This window comes from Dromaius novaehollandiae, chromosome 2 (assembly GCF_036370855.1).
Source record: "Dromaius novaehollandiae isolate bDroNov1 chromosome 2, bDroNov1.hap1, whole genome shotgun sequence".
Lineage (NCBI taxonomy): Eukaryota > Metazoa > Chordata > Aves > Casuariiformes > Dromaiidae > Dromaius > Dromaius novaehollandiae.
Window position 1 is genome coordinate 47,062,086 of NC_088099.1, and position 23,577 is coordinate 47,085,662.

Below are 23,577 nucleotides of genomic sequence, written 5' to 3' on the forward strand. Positions count from 1 at the left end.
TGAAATATAGGAAATCCCATTTAAACATAAGAAAAAACTTTTTTTTACTGTGAGGATGGTTGAACACTAGAACAGGTTACCCAGCAATAGGCCCTTATTTTTCTTGTTCAGCCTTTTACTGCTAATGTTACAGTAAAAGCTGTTCTTGCTGCTTTTGACATCCCCGGCAAATCTCAACGCCAGTTGAGTTTTGGCTTTCCTGACACCATCGCAGTATGCCCAGGCAACGTTTCTAAACTCCTCCTTTGTAGCCTGTTGCTTTTTCCCCTCCTGTGCACTGCCTTTTCCCTTCAGACCTCAGTCATGAGCTCCCTGCTTAGCCAAGCCGGTCTTCTAACAGATCTACTTGTTTCCCTGCATATCCATCTTTGTTTCTTTTGGGGTGCAAAATAATCATAGCTGGCTCAAGCCAGTGTCCACGCAACTGGACACAACTCTGGTCCAAACCTGGACAAACTCCTGAAAAAACAATCTTTCAACCTTCGCCAGTAGAGAGGAACTGCTCACTCAGGAATCTTGGAAGCCATTGACAGATACAGAATAGGTTCAAGGAATATTAGCTATTGCATTGCAAAATTCAAAACAGTAAGAAACCCTGTAAAGGTTTCTGAGAAGAAATACTAAAATCCATGACAACAGCAAGAGGCAGAACAATATTAAAAAAACAAACACAATGCACACTATTGGAAAAAAAATGGGAACAAGCAGCAATGTAGCTCCATGAGAAACTGTGCAACCCGTTTCATATACTGAATGTATCAATGGGAATACAGGCCATTAAGGCATGCCTTGGAAATATAAACTAAAAATGAGGAACTGGGTTGCCCACAGATATTTTAAAAAGACCTCCTTAAGACATGTTTTGCAGACAACATAGTGCCTGTGAGGTCCTCTGCTATTACTTTGGCTATAGAAAGTAAAAATTAAAATCACTTCCAGTAGCCAGGGCAAGGTATGATATTGTTCCTCCTCTAACTGACCAATATCACTACCTAGAAGCCAATGAAAATTTGGCCACTGAATCATCAGAATTAACCAACCTCTCATAAATATATATCCAAAGTGAAAAAATAGGGGAAAAAAAAGTCCACTAATAATTGAAAAAGATTAAAGTAACTCCAAATAGTGGAGAAATATAATTCCTTCATAAATTCTACCTTCGATATGAAAAGTTATTCATTATTTGTAAATGAATATCACATTACAATAAGACTTACACATCAGGAAAGTAATAAAACACTGGACTCCTGATATGTTCAATTGTTCTTTTTAAAGCTGTATAACTGTATTTTGCATGTCAAAATTGTGGTAATTTTCAGTTGGAGATTTCTGAAAATAGTTTGCTTGTTGATATGACTTCTGGTCATATGCTTTTTCAGCTACCTAAAAGTTTTGTTCATTGCTAACTCCCTCTAAAATCCCACCAGTCAGCAGGCAATCACAGCAAGTGTTACCACAGATAAGATTTTTGTGAAAATTTTGTCACTCCCTTGCTATTTTGTGGACAATATTAGATGACCATTTCTTTCATTAGCTGCACTTATAAATCAAAGAATTTTACTAATACTTGGTGGTGCTGATTTTTAGTTAGCTGGCTTTGCAAAGAGCCAGTGGGACCACCCACATATGAGAAGTACTTGCTTAAGTGCTGTTAGGATCAGAGCATGACTTACCTATTATTACTAGCTGTTTTAAAGCCAGCAATCTTTAAAGACATTGCATTCTCTACCGTGGAATTTTGGCATTTGTAAGATTTGTTTTTAAACAACTGGAATACAAATACTGTACAAAATACTGGCTACCATGGGAATAAAGAAAAGAAGATTTTGGATTTATTAAAAAGGGGGTTGTGAATGTATAGATGTTGACCCTTATCTCCAACTCACTTTAGGTCTCATTAGAAGCTTAATTTTTCATATCAAATAACAATTTTTCATTATAAATTAACCTGTAGAAATGTGCATTATCTAGGTGTGTATGTGAGTAGACAGATATAAACAAGTACTCTAACTAGTTTCATTAAATGTTTTGATAAAAATAACTGCCCTTTATATTTTACTATTTGAAAGAAATTTGAAAACAGTTGAACATTGACTTGAAAGTAGACACACATGTATTAGCAATCAAGGGATGGAAACAAACTGTCTAACACCCTGATATTGTTTTTTCATATTAAAACTGTGTGTAGACCTAGTGAGGAAAATTACCGGTTCCTCTAAAACTCATAGAAGGGCAACAAAATAGACCCTTCTGCCCTAAACTTTGAAGTGAAACTTGATTAGATTTTTACAGCCTTTCAACTATAAAATCTCTAATTACATGTGAATGGCAGTATCAGACACACTTTTCAAGGTTCCTGCATGCACATCCCATCTGCTTCCCACCTTGATGCTGGGGCTAGGTCCAGGCATATAGCAGGCCAGAAAGGAGCTGCAGTTCTCTCCAACCACATCCTTGAAGCACTGGGAGCCAGGCGTTGTGGACACCAGCCCTGCAGTGCAGACACAGTCTCTGCTCTTCTATACTTATTTGGGCTAAGCACTCTGCAATTTGTCCTTGAGGCTAGAGGATGTTACTACAATGCAAACAGCAGAGGCAGGTGCTGCTGGAGAAAGATGCCGCAGAGCAATCCTAAGTGTTCCTTATACAGAAGGCTGACAAGTGAACTTTTAATAGAAATGAGCAACCTGCAACCTAAAATCCTAGGAAAGGCTTCAGAACTGGGGAGGCGAGGAAAGCAAGAGAGACAGAAGCAGGCTGCTCCCCAAATTGCTCTGAATTAGGATCCAAGAACGCAGCTTTGGCAAACAGCATGTTGTTACAACCCGAGACACATGGAAATGTACTTACTTGTCAAAGCTGTTATCTCCAAAGAGGAAAGAAATTATGTTGTCTTGAACACTCTATAGGTAACAGACAGTGAGAGGTCCAGAAATAGAACAAAACTAATAATATAAAACTAGGCATAAAATATGAAATGAAAGCTGTCTTTTAAACAGAAAGTGGGGGTGTTTTTTTCTTAGCAGATAAAAAAGTGGGACTTTTTTAGACACTGCAAACTGAGTATTACAATAGGCACACATTGTCCTGATGAAGGCCTAATGTATTACCTATAAATTACTGATATTTGTTATACAGTATAATGAACAGGGTAATTTCTGTGATTAAAGAGATTATAAATTCTGGTCTGTATAAAACAATGAATAATATGTGATATGGCACTTTTAAGGATCCTTTGGATGCTATGACACAATGAACTAATGTATTAAAAAAATTAGATAGGAATTATCTGCAAAAATGACATGATTTGGACGAACCAGTCTCAGAGTCTAGCTTTGAAAAAAAATCCTGAGTTTACTTCATAAACCAGTGATTCCTTCACAAGGAATTTAATAGTGAACTATATCTTTTATTTTAAAGCCCATTCCACAATAAAGCTCAAGAAGAAAACCAGCTTTCAATTTCAACAACAGCACAGTCTTCTAATACTGCTTGTTTCCTTCCACCCAAATGAATGCTCTTAGTATTATACTTTTGTTTTCTGCCTACTGAATCCACATCAGAAAACAAGTATGAGTTGTGTCTTTTCCATTAAGATAGAGGATGATACACAGATGACCAGCCACAGGTGCTAAGATTAAAAAAAAAAAAACTTTCTATTTTTAAAATGTCAATTTACTTTTACCAAATTCTTCAAGTCTCCACTTTCCATTAGGAGGAAATATGTTGCAATTAACATAAAATTGTTATGATTATTACATTTTAACATTTATCCTTGCAGAAAGAGCCAGGTATCCAGAGACAGTTTCAGACAAAAAGTTATGGCATCAGCATCTCCCACTACTCCACAAAAAATGCATTCTAGTACAACTGAAAAAAGGAGTTTCCAAATACTTCTGTATGTGTTAAAGCAAACTGGAAAACCTTTTAGTTCTTGTATTTTGTATCTTGTATTTTCTCCTTAGAAATGGTGAATTGCTTATTGGGTTTAGTAGCCTCATCCATCAGTTCCTTCAGCTGTCCAATTTGTTCATCACGGAAGTCATTAAGTTTCTCTTCTGTGAGCTGGATTCCAAACACAGTCTTTTCTCTTGAGTTTTGTCTGTCTTCATTAATTTGTTGCCATATCAGTGCTGCATAGTTCTAACGAGGAAGGAAAATAAAGGTCACAAAAATGACAAAAGCAGGATTTAGGTCAACTTTTTTAACACTATTCCAACTCTTTCACAGCCCTCTACCACCGTCTATTAATCAATACAAAATATTCACCTTCTGTAGAAAGGAAAGTTATTAGAAAAGTTATCAGGAAAGACATCCCCAATATCTCTTGTTAATTTTAAGTAGCTAGTTAAAAATACAGATCACATATGTAAAGATTTGCTTGCAAATTTTGTCATATCATGTACCACTACTGAAAAACAAAATTTAGTTCTAGATCAAATGTATTTATGTAGATACAGCTAGTAAAATATTTCAGTTTTTATCTAGTAGAATATCAATAGAATTCAATTTGTAACCTAAGACAACTGGAAAAGTATTATTCTTGAAGATATGTATTAGAAAAAGGAACCTAAATGGACTATGCTAAAAGTACCAGAAAACAGCTATTTACAACACAGTACCCAGCACTGCAGTCTGATTGTTTAATAGGTTGAGTACTGACAATACACCATGTCCAGCAAACTACACCCACTACAGATCACTTGAATGCCTTCTGGTGCAATTATATTTTTTATAAATAAAACTAAACTCCCTAAACCATGCAATTTGATAAGCCCTTACTCTCTAGCTCTGATTAGGAAAGTTGTTAAGCACATGCTTCATTCCTGCTGACTTCAATAATCCTAAGCATTCATTTAAGACACACAGACTAGCAGGCTCTTCTGAACATAACTTTTCTGACTTCGCTCTGGACAGGCTAAATTACTTCGGTAGCTTTGCTTTGATCTTAAGATGTACCTTTGCAGAGCTCCAAGGGACACACACAAGCCATCTCCAGATGTTACCCCATGAGTGAATAAATCCTTACTAATGTCCTTCGCAGTAATATCGGACGCTCCCAAAATCCCTATGTCACCCCAGCCCTGATTTCCTAGGAATCTTACTGTAATATCTTTATCTATCCTCTTTATGGCCTAAAGCCCTTCTCCCTAACCATTCTGTGGTTTTCTGGGAACTAATAAAGTCTTCTGCACCTAGCCACTGATTTTTCCAAGGACTGAAGGAGTTCAGTAACTGTGAGAGGTCTGCCACATGGTCAGCTTTGGAAGAAATTTGATAGCATATTTAAAAGTCAGGGGAGAATAAAGGGGGGCTTCAAAGACAGATGCCTTCCTACTGCAAGCCTCATTTCTGAAAGAAGGAAAAAAAAAAGGATAATCACCTTTTTGTACTGTTCTGAACATATCTTTACATATGGTAAGTTTGTTCAGACATCTTTTTAATCTTATAACAGAAAGGATTTGTATCATGTTTATTTAAATTACAGCATTTAGGTCAGTGGATAGACAGAATGGTCAGTATGTATTAAATCAGCATCAAACTGAGTGCCACTATAAAAGCAGAAGTTTCTTAAAGCCAGAAATGGAAGTGGCCAACAGGTCATACCAGGAATGTGGGCACAATTTGAAAATTGCTCTCTCACCACTTTGGAGCAATCTTTGACAATTATGATTTCTCTAAATTGCAACACTCAAGGTTTTGCAAGGACAGCAGTTCTGGAAATTTAATTCAGCTAACAGTGCTAACACTGACACTGCTGCAGTCAAAGCACATCAACATGACTTCTGTGCACTCACTGGTTCCTTCTGCCCAACACTTCCCTGCTGCAGCAGTCTCATGTCTCACAATATATTGCTCTCATTTTGCTAAAAAAAAATGTTATAATAAGTGAATTTGTCAAAAGCCATACAGTATGTTTACTTACTCAAGTCTGTGAACCTACTCAGTTGTTTAAAAGTTAAGCATACACTTAAACAGTGGGTTGGAAGGGAGCCTAAAATTTTATTTTCCCTTAAGAGGAACTTAAAAGCAACTCCGCAATTAACAAATTAATTCCAAAAATGCATTTTTATTGAACAAATACAGGCTTCACTCTTATTTTGGCAAAGTATCCTTTAAAGGTATCTTTAAAGTTTCAAATGCAATTCTGAATACAATAGAAGAAATTGAATCAAAAATAAAAACCCCTATATTCTGTATAAATAAGGTGCTGAATAACTGTGTTACATGGTAATATTTTTTTAAATAAAAAGATAAATATAGGGAGGATTGAAAAGCATAGGATTTTAGCAGTGAGATATAAGTATTATTTCCACTGCAAATTTTCAACTGAACAGAGTCAACTATGTTAAGCTTGTTACCAGTAAAATATTATATTGTTTACAAACCACATCAAACCTCACTGAAGTCAGAAGGATCTTACCAGTCCTTCTGTGAAGCTTAATCTATGGCTGCTTAAAGAAAATAGATAAAGCTGAAGGAGGAAAACACAAGTAAATATTAATACTGACTGAACTCAATTGGCTCTTCATTTCCATTAAAAATATCTGTAGCACTAGAACTTTGTGTTAAAGCTACCTAATAGTACAATAATAAGTGTTTTCCTAACGCTGTGATTCTTGCCCATATCACCTCTTCCATTTTCACATTAAATACGTATCCAGGAAGAGTGACACTACGGTCAATCCCTAGAGTAATTCTAGGCCCCAATGGTATTACTCTATGGTAGAGTAAGTCCAAGGTTCAGGATGAACTGAATATAGCATTTTCCTGATGTCTGAAAGACCAAACTGTAACAAGAAGGGGGAAAAAAAAAAACCATAACAGATTCAGAGCCTTCAACTTTGCAATTTACAGAATTTCTTATGAAGTTAGCCGGACAAATGTGACTTCTGAAGTCTTCAGCAGACGAGTAATATACTGACACGTTACACATGCACTATTCTGTCTCATTTTATCTGCAATTTCTACACAGAACAATCCAACCAGTACTGATTTTTGAGCTGTGAACTTCAAAAAAAGAAAGAAAGAAAAGAAAAAGAAATTCTCATTATACCAAACAGCAACATCTGCAGTGTTTAATTCAGTAGCAACACTGAAAGCCAGCAATGTGAAAATCCCAACATTTATTCAGGGAACCAACTAAATGTGTAATACCTGCTCCAGGGAGAACCTGAAAAATGCTCCATGCAATGTCCAAGCAGCTCAGATTCCACAGCAGGAGAAAGGCCCTCCCCACAGTTAAGGGTAACCAGCCCGGGAACTACCCCATGGCGACTGCTGCAGGCGTGGGCTATTGTACTTAGAAGTAACTAGAATATGAATATGAACTAGAATATGAAGTCTCTTTAAAGACAGGTTATAATTTCACAAACCTGTAGTTAGCTTTAAGATCATCTACTCCCAAAATATCAAGTGAATTACTGATAATAAATCCACAATATTTTTTTTTTTTTAAACCTAACATCAAAGAATCACATTTTTACATGCTGGCAAAGAGGAGCAAAGATTTCTAACCACCTCCTGCATTCGGACACACAGCAATGGACTATAATCTGTTTTTCCTCGCTCCTTTACGACAACTGTCCTGCTTCACAACACTCCGAAGCGGCTGCCATCTAAACATGTCACCACTGGTTCTCTGCTTCCCCATCCATTTCCTAGCTGAACAAATATTTTGTGCATGCCAGAAAACCTCAATAGTTGTGGTTTCACATCAATTTGTAATGCAAACAAAAATGCAATGCTGGACCCTGAAGAAATGCTACTTTTTGATCGGCTCCTGACAGAAAATGGAACATTCTCACCCCATTTTACCAGGAAGCAGTGACATGCCAATGAAAATGCATTTCAGCATTTACAAGAATACTAGAGAAAAGAATAAATACGTAGCATATCATTTTCTTTGCCAACAAAGCCAATTCAGGAACTAACAAAACTTGGGATATTTAAGTGTTTAATACATTGCTGTTCTTTGATAAATTCATACTGTTATTTCAAATAAGTTAACTGAAGCAAATACACAGTTTTCCTCTGCTCTCCAGTTCACAACCATTTGCAGAATGCATGAGTTTATTAACAGAGTATGGGCATGGGTGACGGGCATTTGAGGTTTTAAAATACCAGGCACCACAGAAAGGGTGTTTGTTGTTTTCAAAGTTTAGAACGGATGAAGAACAAATAAGAAAACCTGCAGGCAAAACCCGCGTTCCCTAACTGCCAAGTGTGCCAACTGCTGTCTTGTCCAGTAAATGCTGACAGGCCACTGCTTTACTAATGCTGGAAATAAATTCTACGGGAAACTTAAGAGCCCACTTGCACTGGGAAGAATGGCAATCACCTCTATTTTCTTTGAGGTCCTCCTCAAAGGAAGGTTTAACATGCAGAATGTTACATTTTATTCACTCAAAAATTTTTTGCTAAAAGACTTTGATTCATTTAGATAGAAAAAGTCAGAATGATTACGTCTATTCACAATAAATACCTGCATGATTTGCTTTGTTGACAGATTTTTTTTTAAGGAAAAAAGTCTAAAATTATCATTTCCTAAGTTATAAACAATTAAAAGTATAAAGCCAATATATTCATTTATTCCAAAAGACCACCTTCACTTCAAGTCAATTAACGATAACACTGATCAAGCAACAACATTTTTGGGGCCTGATTAGGAGTTGCTATTCAAGATGTTAAATAAACAGGGCACAGTCAGGGCCTGAAAAACGTGATCAAAAGGAAAATTCTTTTAAACTGATTTTCTGAGGGTGATACGAAAAAACATGTGTGGCTCGGCAGGCCACCCTCACCGGTCACTGCAAGTTAACTTAAGATGGCAACATTTCAAATTCTTGTTCTGTTACAAGGAGCAAAATCAAACACATGCAGCTAGGACTGTAGCATGAAGCAATAATGACACCAAACAGCCCAGCAACGAACAACCTAGTGTTATTATTTTGCAGACATAGGTTGAACGTATTTTTATTATATGTATGTTCAACCAGAATTCTGTAACTGATTTACTGTACTTTTTACTACAAGACTATTTTGCTCGTTAAACAACTTAAGTATCAGTAAAAGATGAAATCTTTATAGAAGTGATTTTTAGGTGGGAAATATACCTCACGAAATACCAAAGCAGGTGCATGTATTTTACCTGAAGCTGTATATGTATCCAGAAATGTAATAGTACACCCAGCAAAGTTCTGACACCACTCTAGCTCAGCTTAATGCACTATTTCAAAGTATATTTTCATACACTTGTGTACACATTAAACCATAACAACCTACATACCACCCTTAAAAAAAAAACACTTAAAACAGCTTAGTAAAAGAAATGTATAAAATACAATTACTCAGTCAAATAAGTCACCTAATGTGAACAAACAGCTGTCTGAAGTCACGTATTCTCTAGCATGAACAATGTATTATTAGACAATTTCAAGACATCTTTGTTTGTGTAAAGAACACACCAAGATCATTTAATAGCAATTAACAATAATATAAAGAGTGGTGAGTAAGCCTTCCTCCTGCTTTTTGAAAATACTCATCAAATCTTATCTGAATGATACCAGATAATGACATATGGCTTGCATTACCAGAGTTTTGTATGTGGAAACATAAAACAGTATTTGTTGTGACAAAGCATGAAGATATGAATCTCATTCTGAGGTATCCAATACACATCCAAGCACGGAAAAACTTGGGAGTAAGTGGTTAATGCTGAGTGCTTTCGAAAAAAAATTATTGACTCCAGCATGAGCAAAAGAGGGAAATCTCTCAAAAATTATGCTCTAATCTTTCTGAAAGTGTTACAGGATTTTACACTGATCTGAACACTGACATCCAATTCGTATGAGACCAAACGTTTTGTCCAAGTGTTCCAGTTCTAATGCAATAGGTAACATTTACATTCTAAGTCAAAAATAATGCCTTAAAAATGGATCTTGTCCCATTAATAACAAAGTATTAGGAACAAGCCGATCTTCATAAAAACACGGTTAAGCTATAAATCTTTACACAAGAAAAAATAGAAGTGATAAGTTTATTTTTGATAGAAACCAATAGTTTTCTTTACGTTTTCTTGACTGGATAACTATTGATGACAATCGAGTTAACTGCAGCTTTTCAGCCAGACTAACTTTCATAGGCATCTCCTAAACAACCATTAAAATATAAGAGTATAAAATGTACATATGTTTGTCCCGAGTGTTCTTGGCTTATAAACTCTGGGCTCAGCCAGTATTTTCTATTTGAGCAGGTGATGCATTTCATAAGACTGTGGCAACATTTAGTATCCCTGCATGAAAAGGGAACTTAAGAATACTCTCTTTTTTTTGGCCAAAATTTCTGCCTTTATTAAAAAAAAGCTTTATATGGTTGATTGCTGTTTTGCTTTATAATTTATTTCCATTCCACGGACAGCAATAAATGCTGCTGTTCTGAAATCTATTTATCACCTTCAGACAGCTCTTAGACATAAGGAATAAAACGTACTCTCATCAGTCATGCTCAGAAAAAACCTGCCGTTTCTTTTACATTGAAGTTTCAGCCATTCTTGATATTTTTTGTTCATAATAAAGAGTTCATCTAAAAAGAACTCAGAGTTTAACATATTCAATAGGTAAGTTTTATTCAGAGGTTTGCTAGATATAAAAACATGAACACTTTAAAAAAAGGGGGAGGGGGGGTGAGTAGATTATATGACTAGTTATAAGTATGTTAAGCTGCAAATTTAAGCACATACAAGTAAGAGTAAAAACAGGAATCACACAGAGGGAATCGCCACAGGGAAAAAGCACAGCCTGGGGATAAAGCAGAGTAGCTAACCCACGGCCGCCTGTCCTTGCCCCGCTGCTGAGATAGCCAGTACAGTGGTGCTCCAGAAAGTAAAGGAAAAATGGGCAAAGCAGAGCAGCATGCAAAGGAATTCTTGTAGGCATAAATGGAAAACACAAAAGGTATAAAAATTACATGATTTGCCAGAGGCCAAAGTAGTTCTTTATGCCCCCTTCAAGGCCACGGGTGTGGACTAGGGGTGTATCACACCACAGAATCTATCTCATTACGGATTACATTTCTTACCCCAAAAGAAAAATAACACGTTAAATAAAATCCTACCTATTCTAAGATACCACATTGGAATTAATGCAAAGCTTTAAAACAAGTAGTGTGAAGAGCAACTTGGATAAGCTGTGTTGTATTCTAGTTGATTGTTAGAAGAAGGGATTTGTAGAGACTGTTTTAAGCCAAGGGGATATTGTACCATTTGGGATGGGATTGTCTAAATCTAAAAGATATTTGTCAAATTGAAGATCGAGACCTAAGTTGTCTTTATGCTGAGTGACAGAGAGAAACTTCTATGTCTTAAACATGATGTGATGATGGGATAAACTGTCCTCTGGAGATGTGGGTCTCATCATTGCAAAAGCATCTAAATCTCTCACTGGCTATAGATGACCGGCTTCAAGCAACTTTTGCACTTTTAGATGGTGAAGTGAATCTCATTCTCAGTTAAAGGAGCAACAAAATACCATTACTCCATGAACGAATCTGTAATCCCTGCCCCAGCGTTTGTAGGATTTTTGGGTAACTCTGCTGAAGTCAGACTCAGCAGCATCCTGAACCAAAGCACAGGATGAAAAAAAAGAAGAAAAAAGTTCCAGTTCCCTTTCTATCCTTAGAAAACTTTGAATTTCATGGGGTTTTAATTTCTGAGGATTGAAGACCATGTCACCGTTTTTAATTAAAATACAAAAGGCTAAAACAAATCTCCAGGATGAAGTTACTGGGTTGTAAAGAACAGGAACAACCAGAAAATTTCAAAGTTTTCTAAAAGTTGATCTGAAAGGAAAAGGCATCAGAACTGTAATAATATCATGTTTTCCCAAGTGATTCAGATAGGATACTGTAATATGTGATACTAACCAAAACTTCAGGCTAGTGATGCACATACTGTAACTATACATAACTGTAACTATACATAACTCTTACCATATAAGGATTTTTTTTTTGGTTGTTTGCTCGTTTGCAGTTTAGGAGGGGAGAATGAGAAATTGTTTAGCTAAAATGAAGCCACAGAATATAATTAGGTAATACTTAGTAATCACCATAGAGAATTATTATTTGATCAGGAAGGTATAAATGGACTACTTTTTTTGAGCACCGTTTACTAATATTGTTAAACTGGAAGGAATGACATTTATTTAGAGGAATGTGAAAAAGCTGAAGGATCAACTCAGTTTTGTTTATAGCTTCAATAATATGTTATTTTAATGCCCTTTTTTCATGCAAGACTTATGAGATCATAATTTGAGGTAAAGTTGGAAAGTCTGTGGCCTGACCATCAAAGTAAACATATATCAATCCTATTAAGTAAAGAACAGAGCACAACAGTAGTACAATATATCAGAGTGACTTTACTGTCATTTGTGGAAAAACAAGCTGTGATTAATCATCTCTTTCTGGATGCACAATACTTACGTCAATATTGTACATCAGGGCCAAGATCTAGGTCACTAAAAGCTTTTTGCTTCATCTGATAACAGCCATAGTTTTTAAGATCCTTTCCACTTATGTTAATAAGCTTCATATTTGGCCTTAAAGAGAAAGCTTGAGCTCCAGTTTTAGTGAAAGAGAAAGAAAAAATGGGAAAATATTTGAAGGAATGACAACATTTAGAAAAAAAGAAAGTCATCCATTAAGTCCTGAAATGACAGGTCATAATCTGAAATGTAGATACAGTATCAGAAATGGGGTAGATTAACAGATAGGAGGTAGGATGAGAGAGATGGTCTTGCAAATGGCTTCCAAAGGCTTGAGCAAATCACATGATGGTCCTCTTTCCTTGGACATGTCATATAATTCAAATTGTGAACTCCTCCTAAAAAGACTACTTTTATGAAAGAAAGAAAAAGTCCTTCTCCAAAGTAGGCATCAGTGTGTTTGAGAGGCTTTTAAATTGGTACTGGAGACAAAAATATTTGAAGAGAAACACATTAAAAACCCATTGAAGTTAATACAGTTACAAACAAAACAAAGGTCTAGGCTGAATAATTTTCTGTGTCTGTAAAAATGATGATGAAATTACACTGTTGCTAATAACAAATACTAGAACTTCTGTGAGTAGACAAACATGCAACAGACCAGAAAACTTATTTAACTTCTTACAAGAACATCGTTTCATATTTTTATACAAATCCTAATAAAAAAAGATGATCATTTCTTGACTCGTTTCTAACTTGCTTTGATATTCTGTACTGTATATAGCAGCTCTTTGGCTAATATAAAAGCTGTCCTGCACACTTTCGTCTACTCCTGATGTTTTGTCTGGCAAATACTATGCTGCAATCTCAGGCAAAATACAAGGTTTTATCACATTCTGTTAATTTAAAGCAGGGCAAGGGAAAAGACTTGAAGCAATAGTTTCATTCCTAAAAATGAATTGATACTTGTTCAATACATCAGTTACAGTGTAGTGTAATATTTTCTATTTAAATAGTAAGCCTGAAAATCTTGGCAAAGTGCTTTCCTGCAGAAGATTCCTAGACAAATATAAACACTAATTATAGACATTTTATGTAAAAAGAACCTAAAGACTATTTTATCAACATAATCACACAACTATAATTAAAGCATGCAATGCCAACCTCATTTATAGTCTTCTGTATCTATTCTTTAAATAAAGGAAAAACAGCTTAAATTTATGTTTTTTTCTTTCAGGAAGTATTTCTTCCAGATTTTCAAGGAAGACAATGATTTTACATCTAGGTATTTGCAGAAGGAAAATAAAACCTGTTTCCAAGACAACCACATTCATTTCCAGACTGCTACATAATAACCAAGAACATGGAAAAGATTACATATTCCACATGATGACACTTAAAGACCTTCCATGCGCGTTCTTCTACTCAGTTCTATCCAATGAAGCTCTTCAAAACACACATTCATCCAAAAAGAGACTACTCTGTATTCTTATTTTTCCACTGCTCATATTCCTATATCTTACAAAAGCTTAAAGTAATACAGTACAGTAGAAAATCTTAAGTCTAAATAAAAATTTAATCTGCAAATACGCATCTCACATTGGTGTCAGTGACACCACAAATAACATTTTTTTCTGCTGAGCATACTTTGTATTTTAACTTAATAGATCTGTAGAAGAAATGTTTTTGAATTAATTAGGTAAAAAACATAGGCGATATTTAATTAACAAACCAGAAGGTCATCAGTCTAGAAGTCAGACCCGTCCATTGTGACAGAAACTTCCCTAGTTTTAACTGAACATGTTCTACACTCTCTGCTCTAATACAGTAAATGGAATTCCTTCCTGTAGTAATTTAGGAAAGCAGATTTGGCAACAGAAAATACTGGGTCAACATCTGTACCAAAGCCTGACTTCCTCTGCCAGTCTCACCTTGGTCCCTCTGGTAACACATCCACTGTGGAAAACAAATTATATTTGTAAACTCCCTACAAAGCAGGTTTATTATTGCAATAAACAGTAACTTCACAGTACTTTATGAAGACAAAAAGACTAAATAATTAGTATTTGTGTTAGACCCAGGGCAAATTCCTCAAAAATGTTTGTCACTGAGCAGCACAAGATGCTAAATGACATAGAAATTTTAGACCAGAAATACATTTTGTATATATATGATCTTACCTCTGTCAAATAAAATTAATAACACTGTTTAAAAAGTATTCTACATCTTTCAAAGAATAAGAGAAGAAATCAGTGTTTCCCTTTTTTTTTTTTTTTTTTTTAGTTTTGTTGCCCTCAAAATTACAGTAGAAGGTTCCTTGCACCATTTTATTTTCCTAACATATTGTGATATAACATAGCAGCAGCCAGAAAGCTTCCTTAGATAATGGTGCTGACCAAAAAGGATCAGCAAAATGAAAATTCCCTATTCTAAACATAATTCTAACACAGTTCCACATTTTTTGATTTCAAGAAACTGCAAGAAAATTTAAAGTCTGCATTGTGTATCAAGCCAGTGTTTTTTTTTTTTTTAACTTAGTCTGCAGATCTCAATGCAATCTCTGAACTACCTCAGAAACATCAACAGAAGATAACTGAAGGAAACAAACGTATCGTTCACACATTTAAGAGTTGCTACAAAGGAGTCTGCATCTCTACTGACTGTGCAAGTCCCCAAACCGGAAAAGACCGAAAGCCTCTTAATTTTCTACAAATCACTATGCATATGCCCTTCTAGCCAATGGCTCTGATATTTAATAGGACTTTTATAGCACTTGTCACATTACAGCAAATATGAGCTGGGCTGTCACAGAAATGTAGAAGTCTGGAAGTATTAAGTACAGAAAGAAAAAGGAAGATTCACTGGCATGCTGAACAAGTTTCAAAATTCAGTAAAGTACTCAAGAGCTAACCAATTTGAAAGTACTTCTGAAAAACACCATAAAATATTTTGTACTCTTCTTGTGGAGATCAAATACATATAAAACTCAAGCCTGAGCAACCTGTTGCTCCATTATCTCTACACAACATATACTTCAAAATGAACTCATCTAAATCTTGTTCTACTTCTTCATTGTGTTTCTGCTACCATTTTTTCCCCATGGTAAAAGTAATTTTGCTTTGAATTATCAAGTGAGAAGAAAAACAGACTACGGAAGTAAGACAGGGAGAGAAATCAAGCCAGCCAAACAGTTTAGAATGGTATTTACTTCACTCTGAAATGTGCACTCAATTAACAAAAACTTAAGACATCTTGAAAAAAATATCCAGACTGCTTATTTACCTTCCTAAACACTTTCACACACTTGGTATTTCTCCTTATTCTCTGTGCTACCAAAAACTGTCAGCTACCAAGCAAGCATATGTATTAAACTGGAATAAAAATTTATAGGAATAATTTAAAGCAGAGCGTCCTTAAAAGAATGTGAAAACACAGGAGTCAGGAAAATTTCAAAGAAACTTTTCAGAAAATCAAATATGCAATGTTAAGATTGGTCAAACTAGCTTAGTTCTACCCTCTTGCTGCCAGCTTCCAAGGTTGTTTGACAGCTGAGTATTGCGTTCTTTAGCTTTGGGTAAAGGATTAACACTTGGAGTAGAAGCAATCTGTACAGAACAGATCAAAATGGAGAGTGCAGCATATTATACTTTTACTTCAAATAATCCAGAGATAAACTATCTTTACTCTGAGTTACATGATACCATTTTATTGGATCTGCATCCATTCAGATTCTTTCTCCGCCCAAATACAGCGATACATTTATCATTAGCATGAATGAATGACAAACGGCTGCATTTTTTTATACTTACTAGTAAACACATCCTTTTCTCTATTGTACATGATGATCAGGAGAGGAAGATTTTTCACACTGACTGCATCATAAACTCTGTAAAAATCTCTACTTGTCATCCACTGATGACGTGAATAAATAGGTTGCCTCAGGGTTTCTACTGGTCAGAGAATATTAAAACTGTCCAAGAGGTCTCATTTGTATTTCAAGACTTTTCAACTTTAAAGAATTACCTTGACTTGTATTTACATGGCTTCAAAACAACTTTGAACTTGTTGAACTGAAACAATTCAATGCTGTTTTAAAAATAATTCCAGTTTTATGTTGTTTTTTTATACATCTTAAAGTTTTTTGCTTGCTAATCAAGGAAAAGAAAGCCTTTTGTACACCTGTCAAGAAGCACATGTCACATTGACCTCCTGTCTCAATCTCCACTCAATAGGATGACTTTTAGAGCTAACTACTTAAGATAAACTCCCAATTAGGCTACTATTTTTTTAATTTAGACACAGGATGCACTATAGAGTTAGGCCTAGACAGCTAACGAGAAAAACACACTCGCTATTACAGCAAAGGACTATCGTGTACTATTGTCTGCTGCCCTAGAAAACAAAACAAAATATAACTTGTCTATGTCAAAACATAACATCTCTTAACATGAATTTTTAATTTCCTTAAAACAAGAAAACATTGAAACCAAGACAGAACATCAATATGAAAAATAGACATTAAAAGACCAATTGTTATCTTTACTTTTACACAACTGTTTATCTTTCTTTAACTGAAATTCAGCAATGTATCAGAAATCAAATTACATCGTTAGAGCAATGCAGTCCCAGTCAGCAAGATTTGCCATTCTATCATCCAATCAAAAATGTACCAAACTCTCCTAAAATAAACTTTAAGACAGATAACAACAGATGGAAGAACCAATGACAACACATCTTTTAAGGATATTTTTTCATTTCAGTTTAACAGATTATGTATCACAGATTTATTTGGGGAGCATTGTTAATGAGTACATAATTTCTGAATTTCAACCGCAGAGAACCATCAAGCATGACTTCAATCTCTGGGGTTCATTTTTACTTAGAGATCTGCTTCAAGCACTCCTAAGTTTGAAAGGAAGTACAGAATGCCAAACATTTTATTCCATTAAAGATGACTTAAACTATAGGAATGCAAAATCTCTATAATGCTAATATAAATGCTTGTATGTACATCCTTGTGCATCTTTTTTCCAGTTTTGGGGGGGCAGAAAAGCAATGGGATCATTTGTATTCTACAGCATTTATTTATGAGAAAAATACAAAACAGATCTCTTCATCTTTGATGAACTGCTTGTTATAGCCACTATATCAGCAGCTTTAAAATTCAATGGGTTTGCAAAATCTCTTCTTTTCCAGAACCAAATGCAGTAATTTTATTTCATCAGGTGGGTGTAGAATTTCCTTGGCAAAGTTCTACCACTATTACTGTCAAAATTATACCTTTTTGAAAGATCTTTACGATCCTATCTTCCCTCAAAAATGCTGCCTACAAGCAATCTAATCACAAGTGAAAACAAACAAAAAAGTCACATTACTCAGGAAAAAGGAGACCTTTGGCAAGTAACATAGTAACGTGTGCCAGTAATACATCACTGGCCGGAAAGCTTTAATCAACAAATGGAATATGCTAAATAGTACAAGGGGTCATGAGAACTTCAGCTAACAGAAGAGAATGAGAACATTTGAAGGTGGAAAAAAAAGACAAACCAAATAAAACAAATTTAAAGTGCTCATTCATACTGCAATTAAATCCATTACACCTTGTTGTATGTTTTCTACTAGACTACTAAATAAATTCAGGTGAAGCACTATTAGATATCAATTTAGCTAATGCATCCTAAAACTAATGATGTGAAAGACATTATCAGGAGCCAAATCTTTTTGATACCATGGAATTGATTTTCAAAAGAAAAATCTACACAGACTTGCTTGCTTAATTTATTCCTACCTATACTTGTTATTACATATTAATAGTGTATATTTGTGCAAATAAATGCACAAACAACACATGAAAAAAACAATACAATTTAATAATAATGTAGACAGCATTCACAATCAGTATCATATGGGTTTCTAAGCTACTGCTAACTGCCATGAAGGTTTTTCCATCAGTTATGTTAAATACTGTCTAGCACCTTTCAAAAATGAATTAAAAAAAAAAGTTCTGGAAAACAAAGCAACTTTTTAGACACTTTCTAAAGCCTTACCAGATTTTATTAATGAGGTAAATCCTTAAAATCTCATGCAGAAAAATAAATCAAAACCAAAAAGAAACAAATTTTCAGTGTTCAGGCCTCTGCTGGCAGAGAGGCAGAGCCGTATTCAATATGGTATTTACGGTACATTTAATATCACACAAGGACAGAAAAATACAGATCATTCAAGAAAATGAACATATCATGATCTCTTAATTAAAAGTAATGCAACTACCTTTTATTTCTCCCCCCCAAAGGAAACTACTTCTTTAAAAGTAGGCTAAAACAGCATCACTGCTGATGCCAGATTGGGGGAGCAGCTGGTAACGCTGGAGGCTGGATCTCAGCAGGACCTCTCTGCAGGATGGAGAAACAGGCCCAGTGGGACCTCATGGAGTTCAGCAAAGGCACACGCAAAGCCGTGCGCCTGGGCTGGAATGACCCCTGCAGCGGTACAGGGCGGCCGGCCGGCCAGAAAGCAGCTTTGCAGGCAAGAACTGGGGGTGCTGCTGGACAGGCTGAGCACAGGGCAGCCGTGTGTGCTTGCAGCTGCATCCTGAGCTGCAAGACTGTGGCCAGCAGGTCAAGAAAGGCGATTATTCTCCTTTTTTTGGCACTGATTAGAGCAGTTTTGGCTCCCCGGTACAAAAAGAGAGACATTGACATACTGTAGAGAGCCCAATGGAGGGCCACCTCGTCTGATTAGGAGACTGAGGCACACGATGCACAAGGAGAGGCTGAGAAGGCTGGGTAGTTTGGTGGAAACAGACTCTTCTTGGACGCACGAGGGATAGGACATGAGGCAACATACATAAGTTGTGGGAGGGAAAAATGGTATTGGATACTAGGGTTCTGCCACCACCACCCCACCATCAGGGTGATCAAATATTGAAACTGGCTGACCAGAAAGCTCGTGGAGTCTCCATCCTTGGAGATATTCAGAACTTGGTGAGACAACACCCTGTACAACCTGATCTAAGATTGCTCTGCTCTGTGTAGGGGCCTGGCCTAGATGACCTCCAGAGGTCCCTTCCAATGTAAGTTTTTCTACGATTCTACTTTATTAATCTAGTAGCTAAAAAGCCAAGACTTGTCCAAGTTAACTATCTCAAGTAAAAACATTGTAAATGCAAATCTCAGGTTACAGACAAAAACTTGTATTATCCTTTGAAGAATACCGGGAGAAATTAAGATTTATTTTTTCTTTAAATGTTGCAATACCAAATATATCATACCATAACAAACAATTCTTTTTTCCTAAGGCAAATGTATAAAACCAACTTTACCGCTTTTAAAGTGAAATTTATAATTGGTCAGTTCACATACTTAAGAGATTAGTAATAGATTATCATCATTCAACATTTAGAAAGTGTAAGTAAGTAACAGATTTTTCAGATCTAGGATACATGTAGCAGAGAGCTAAGTGTCTGGCAATCCTTCCTGGCTAAGAAGGCAGCAATCTTTTCCTGCTTTATTTTTCTTTCAGGAAAATACTTTCCACCTCTTCAGAGTAGAATATTCAGAATTGCTTCTGTATGGATATTACCGCCCAGCTTTGAGACCCTATTTCCTAAGGAAAAAAAGCTATAGGCTATACTTTTATCAGATCAGAGACGGGATAACATTAGAGAATTCAGAACTTGTGAAATTTGTGTTTCCGAACACCCTTCCAATCTGCACACAGATTCCAAAGACAACAACTCCTGATTTAGAGAAAGTTATATAAAACTGGTGGTTGATGAGAATCTGATAACATAAGAGAGAAAGAGAATCTAGCAGTAAAAGAGCACTGTCATTTGACAGCAGAGGAGTCAGAGTTCTGTCTACATTACTAATTTAAAACAGTGCCAGGGAATGTTTCCAGGTACCAGACCTCAATCATCCACCCTGTTAATTTGTTACAATGATCCTTGGCACAGTTTTTGATTAATGCTAACTAGCACTCTCCTCTCAGCAATCCTCAGGCACAATCTGCAAGTTGGCATGGATCAGGGACCACTCCCAACAGGTGATTTGGATGTGGCCACCCTGTTTTGGAGAGTTTAATAGCATGGACTTGGGCTGTTCCATTGCCAGCTGTAAAACAAGCCCAGGCGCATTTAATTTAACTTACAGATAAAGCTGTAGAATGACAGTGCTGAGGCCAAACAGTCTAATTAACAGATTTCACTAGACTCTGCAACAGGTACATTCCCAACTCAAATGTTTATTTCATATATTGCTTTTTTTAAAAAAAAAAAATCTTATATGCACGAGGTACAGTGTTTCTCATCAGGACAGTTCTTTCTAAAAATTTATCACTTAGCCTACAAAGACTGGGTGGCAGACAGGCCCCTACAACATAGTACGTGTTCTGAAAGGAATACGGATTTAGCAATATGTTATCATGCTTTCCGTTCAGATATCAATATATTTGGGTCTACAAAATTCACGATTAATCAATTTTTTAGAATATTATGCACAATGCTTTAGAAAGTGGTATCAAAAGCAGAATTAATACAAAGGCTTGGTTTGATGCAAATAGGTAAATGCTTAGGTTCTTCACCTGTAAAATTTGGCCTCCTATCTCTTAATCAAATACTCCGGTATGTATACAGTATAAGTTTGCCTCCATATTTGGATGTAAAGGAGCTGAACAACACTTACAGCAAACTTTCCATGCTTCTTACTGAGGTAAACAATATCTAGATATTGTTGGGCACATTCATACTTACCATTTTCTTCCTTACTATTGCACAGTAATGTCTTACTTTACATCCAGTTATAAATTCCACCCTTTTCTTTTCCCATTTTCCTCATCTTTCCTGGTCTGTCTAGCTTCCAGTCAGATAAATCTGTGATACTTGTGAATAGTTTACATAAAAGCTACTGTCTAAAACTGTGTTGTACTGAATACAACAAAAATGTATTTATTCACTTCTTAAACAAGATACAAATTTCTCTCCTACATGAAAATTTTTGATTCTGCCTGGCAATAAAATGAGTACCATACCGGTATTCCTTACACACCATGTGTTTACTTTACAAACAGAAGAAATACCTTCCAAGTACAAATGACAATGTGACCATGGAATTTCTCAAGCTTGTTGCTCTATTAGGGTATTGTTTCAAAAAGTACTAGGTGGTCTTCAAAAAGACCAGTCATTCTGAAGTGAAACATACTTTCAGTAAAGGAATTTGAAAGTTTGGTGTATATCAATGTATCAAAGCCAAAATGAACAGCAAGAAAACTATAAAGCATTTAACAAACCCCTCCATACTTCTGCAGTTACGCCAGTCGTTGTTAAAGGCTGCGGCATATTAGAAATTTGATTATTTTGTCCAATATACTTTGTACTAAAAGTACAGCAATTTCAACAGACTGTTCTCCTTCTTACTAACCTAAAAGTGAAGCTCAGTTTCCTCCAGGAACTATTGAATAGTCCAGACAGCCAACATTTGTTATGCTTCATTCTGCTGCTTTAGAATTCACTCACAACCTGTCTATTGGCATCGCCACTCAACTGGCCATCTTCCAACCTAAAGGATTAACAACTTTCTCAATGATGGACAGCTCTGCCATAATAAATTCAGCAAAATAAGATCATCATTTTCAATTTTTGTTGTGACTGACCCTACCAATTAGATGGCCTAAAAAATATTCTGAAATACCTACATACAGGAGGCAACACAATGCTACTACTGTCCATTGAGAAGATAATCAGGCACATCTACAACTTTAGAAGAGCTCACTGAAATCTCCTTATGATTTCAACAGTCTTTGCTTAAAGTCATATACACTAAACAGCAAAAGTAGTAACTGGGTACCAAGCTCTCAAAATATACCATACATGTACAGTGTGTGTACATATATGTGTCTGTCTATATATATATACACACACACACACACACACAAAAATCCTAGAGGGAAGGAAATAATTAACATCGAGAAAATTCAGTGTTAACCACTTATCACTGAATAGTTGACATTAGATAATGCTATAGGAAATATCTTTGAAAAGAGAGGCAAGCTTGTTGCAACATCAAAGTCAGAAAAGCTTGTTTGTGAAAAACTGACAGGAATAGAACAAAATGCAGAATAGAAAACTCCTTAGGAAAAAACTTAGGTGAATATAGAAGCAAGGTCCATAACCCTGAACAACTTCATGTTACCCTTTGTTATTAATAAACAGGTAATTGGTTAAGTAATTATTAAACAAACACCAATAAAAAACTCAAATCTCAACCTGATAGTCTTCTATGATGAGATGACTGCCTTGGTGGATGAGGGGAGAGTAGCGGATGTTTACATTGTTTACATTGACTTTAGGAAGGCTTTTTAACACTGTCTCCCATAAAGTCCCCAGACACACTGATGAAATGCGGGCTAGATAAGTAGACAGAGAGGTTGACCGAAAAACAGCTGAACTGCCAGACTCAGAGGGTGGTGATCAGCAGCACAAAGTCCAGCTGGGGGCCAGTCACCAGTGGTGTCCCTCAGGGGCTGACACTGGGGCCAAGGCTGTTTAACATCTTCATTAATGATCCGGATGATGGGACCAAATGTACCTCCAGCAAATTTGCATATGGTACAAAACTGGGAGGAGCAACAGATATACCAGAGGGTTGTGCTGCCATTCAGAGGGACCTCAACAGGCTGAGACGTAGGCTGGCAGGAATTTCACGAACAGTCATCAGCTATTCAGCTAAAATACTGATCGACACAGCTATCAGAAAATGCTGAAGAACAAAATCAGCTTATTCTACCATTTGCACTACCCTGGGTTCAGTGTGCCAGCAGAAAACCAAACAACACTTTAAGCAGCTCAATTTTAAAAGATATCTATTTAATATTTTATAGTGCAGGTATATTCTTATCTTTATATATTCTTATCAAGAAAAACAAAGACAATACAAGGTAAACTGTCACCAATGTTTCTGAGAAACAAGGTTTACCACAAATATTTTCCTTCATCAGTTAATTTGGGGATATTAGTCTCCTGCTTAGCAGTGGCACCTGCAGGCAGATTTGCCAATCAAAAGTCAGTGTTCATACTATTCACAAAGGAACTTGCACTTCCTTC

The 23,577-nt window shown here is 36.0% G+C and overlaps 1 protein-coding gene across 1 annotated transcript in view; it reads right to left on the reverse strand.

The window, feature by feature from the left end:
* Positions 1 to 3,388: 3,388 nt before the first annotated feature.
* Positions 3,389 to 23,577, reverse strand: part of SDHAF3 (succinate dehydrogenase complex assembly factor 3) — a 32,759-nt gene continuing 12,570 nt past the window's right edge. The window contains exon 2 of the mRNA XM_026099470.2: positions 3,389 to 4,143. Coding sequence (XP_025955255.2) covers positions 3,928 to 4,143 — 216 coding nt within the window. The 3' untranslated portion in view covers positions 3,389 to 3,927. The remainder of the gene's footprint in view (positions 4,144 to 23,577) is intronic.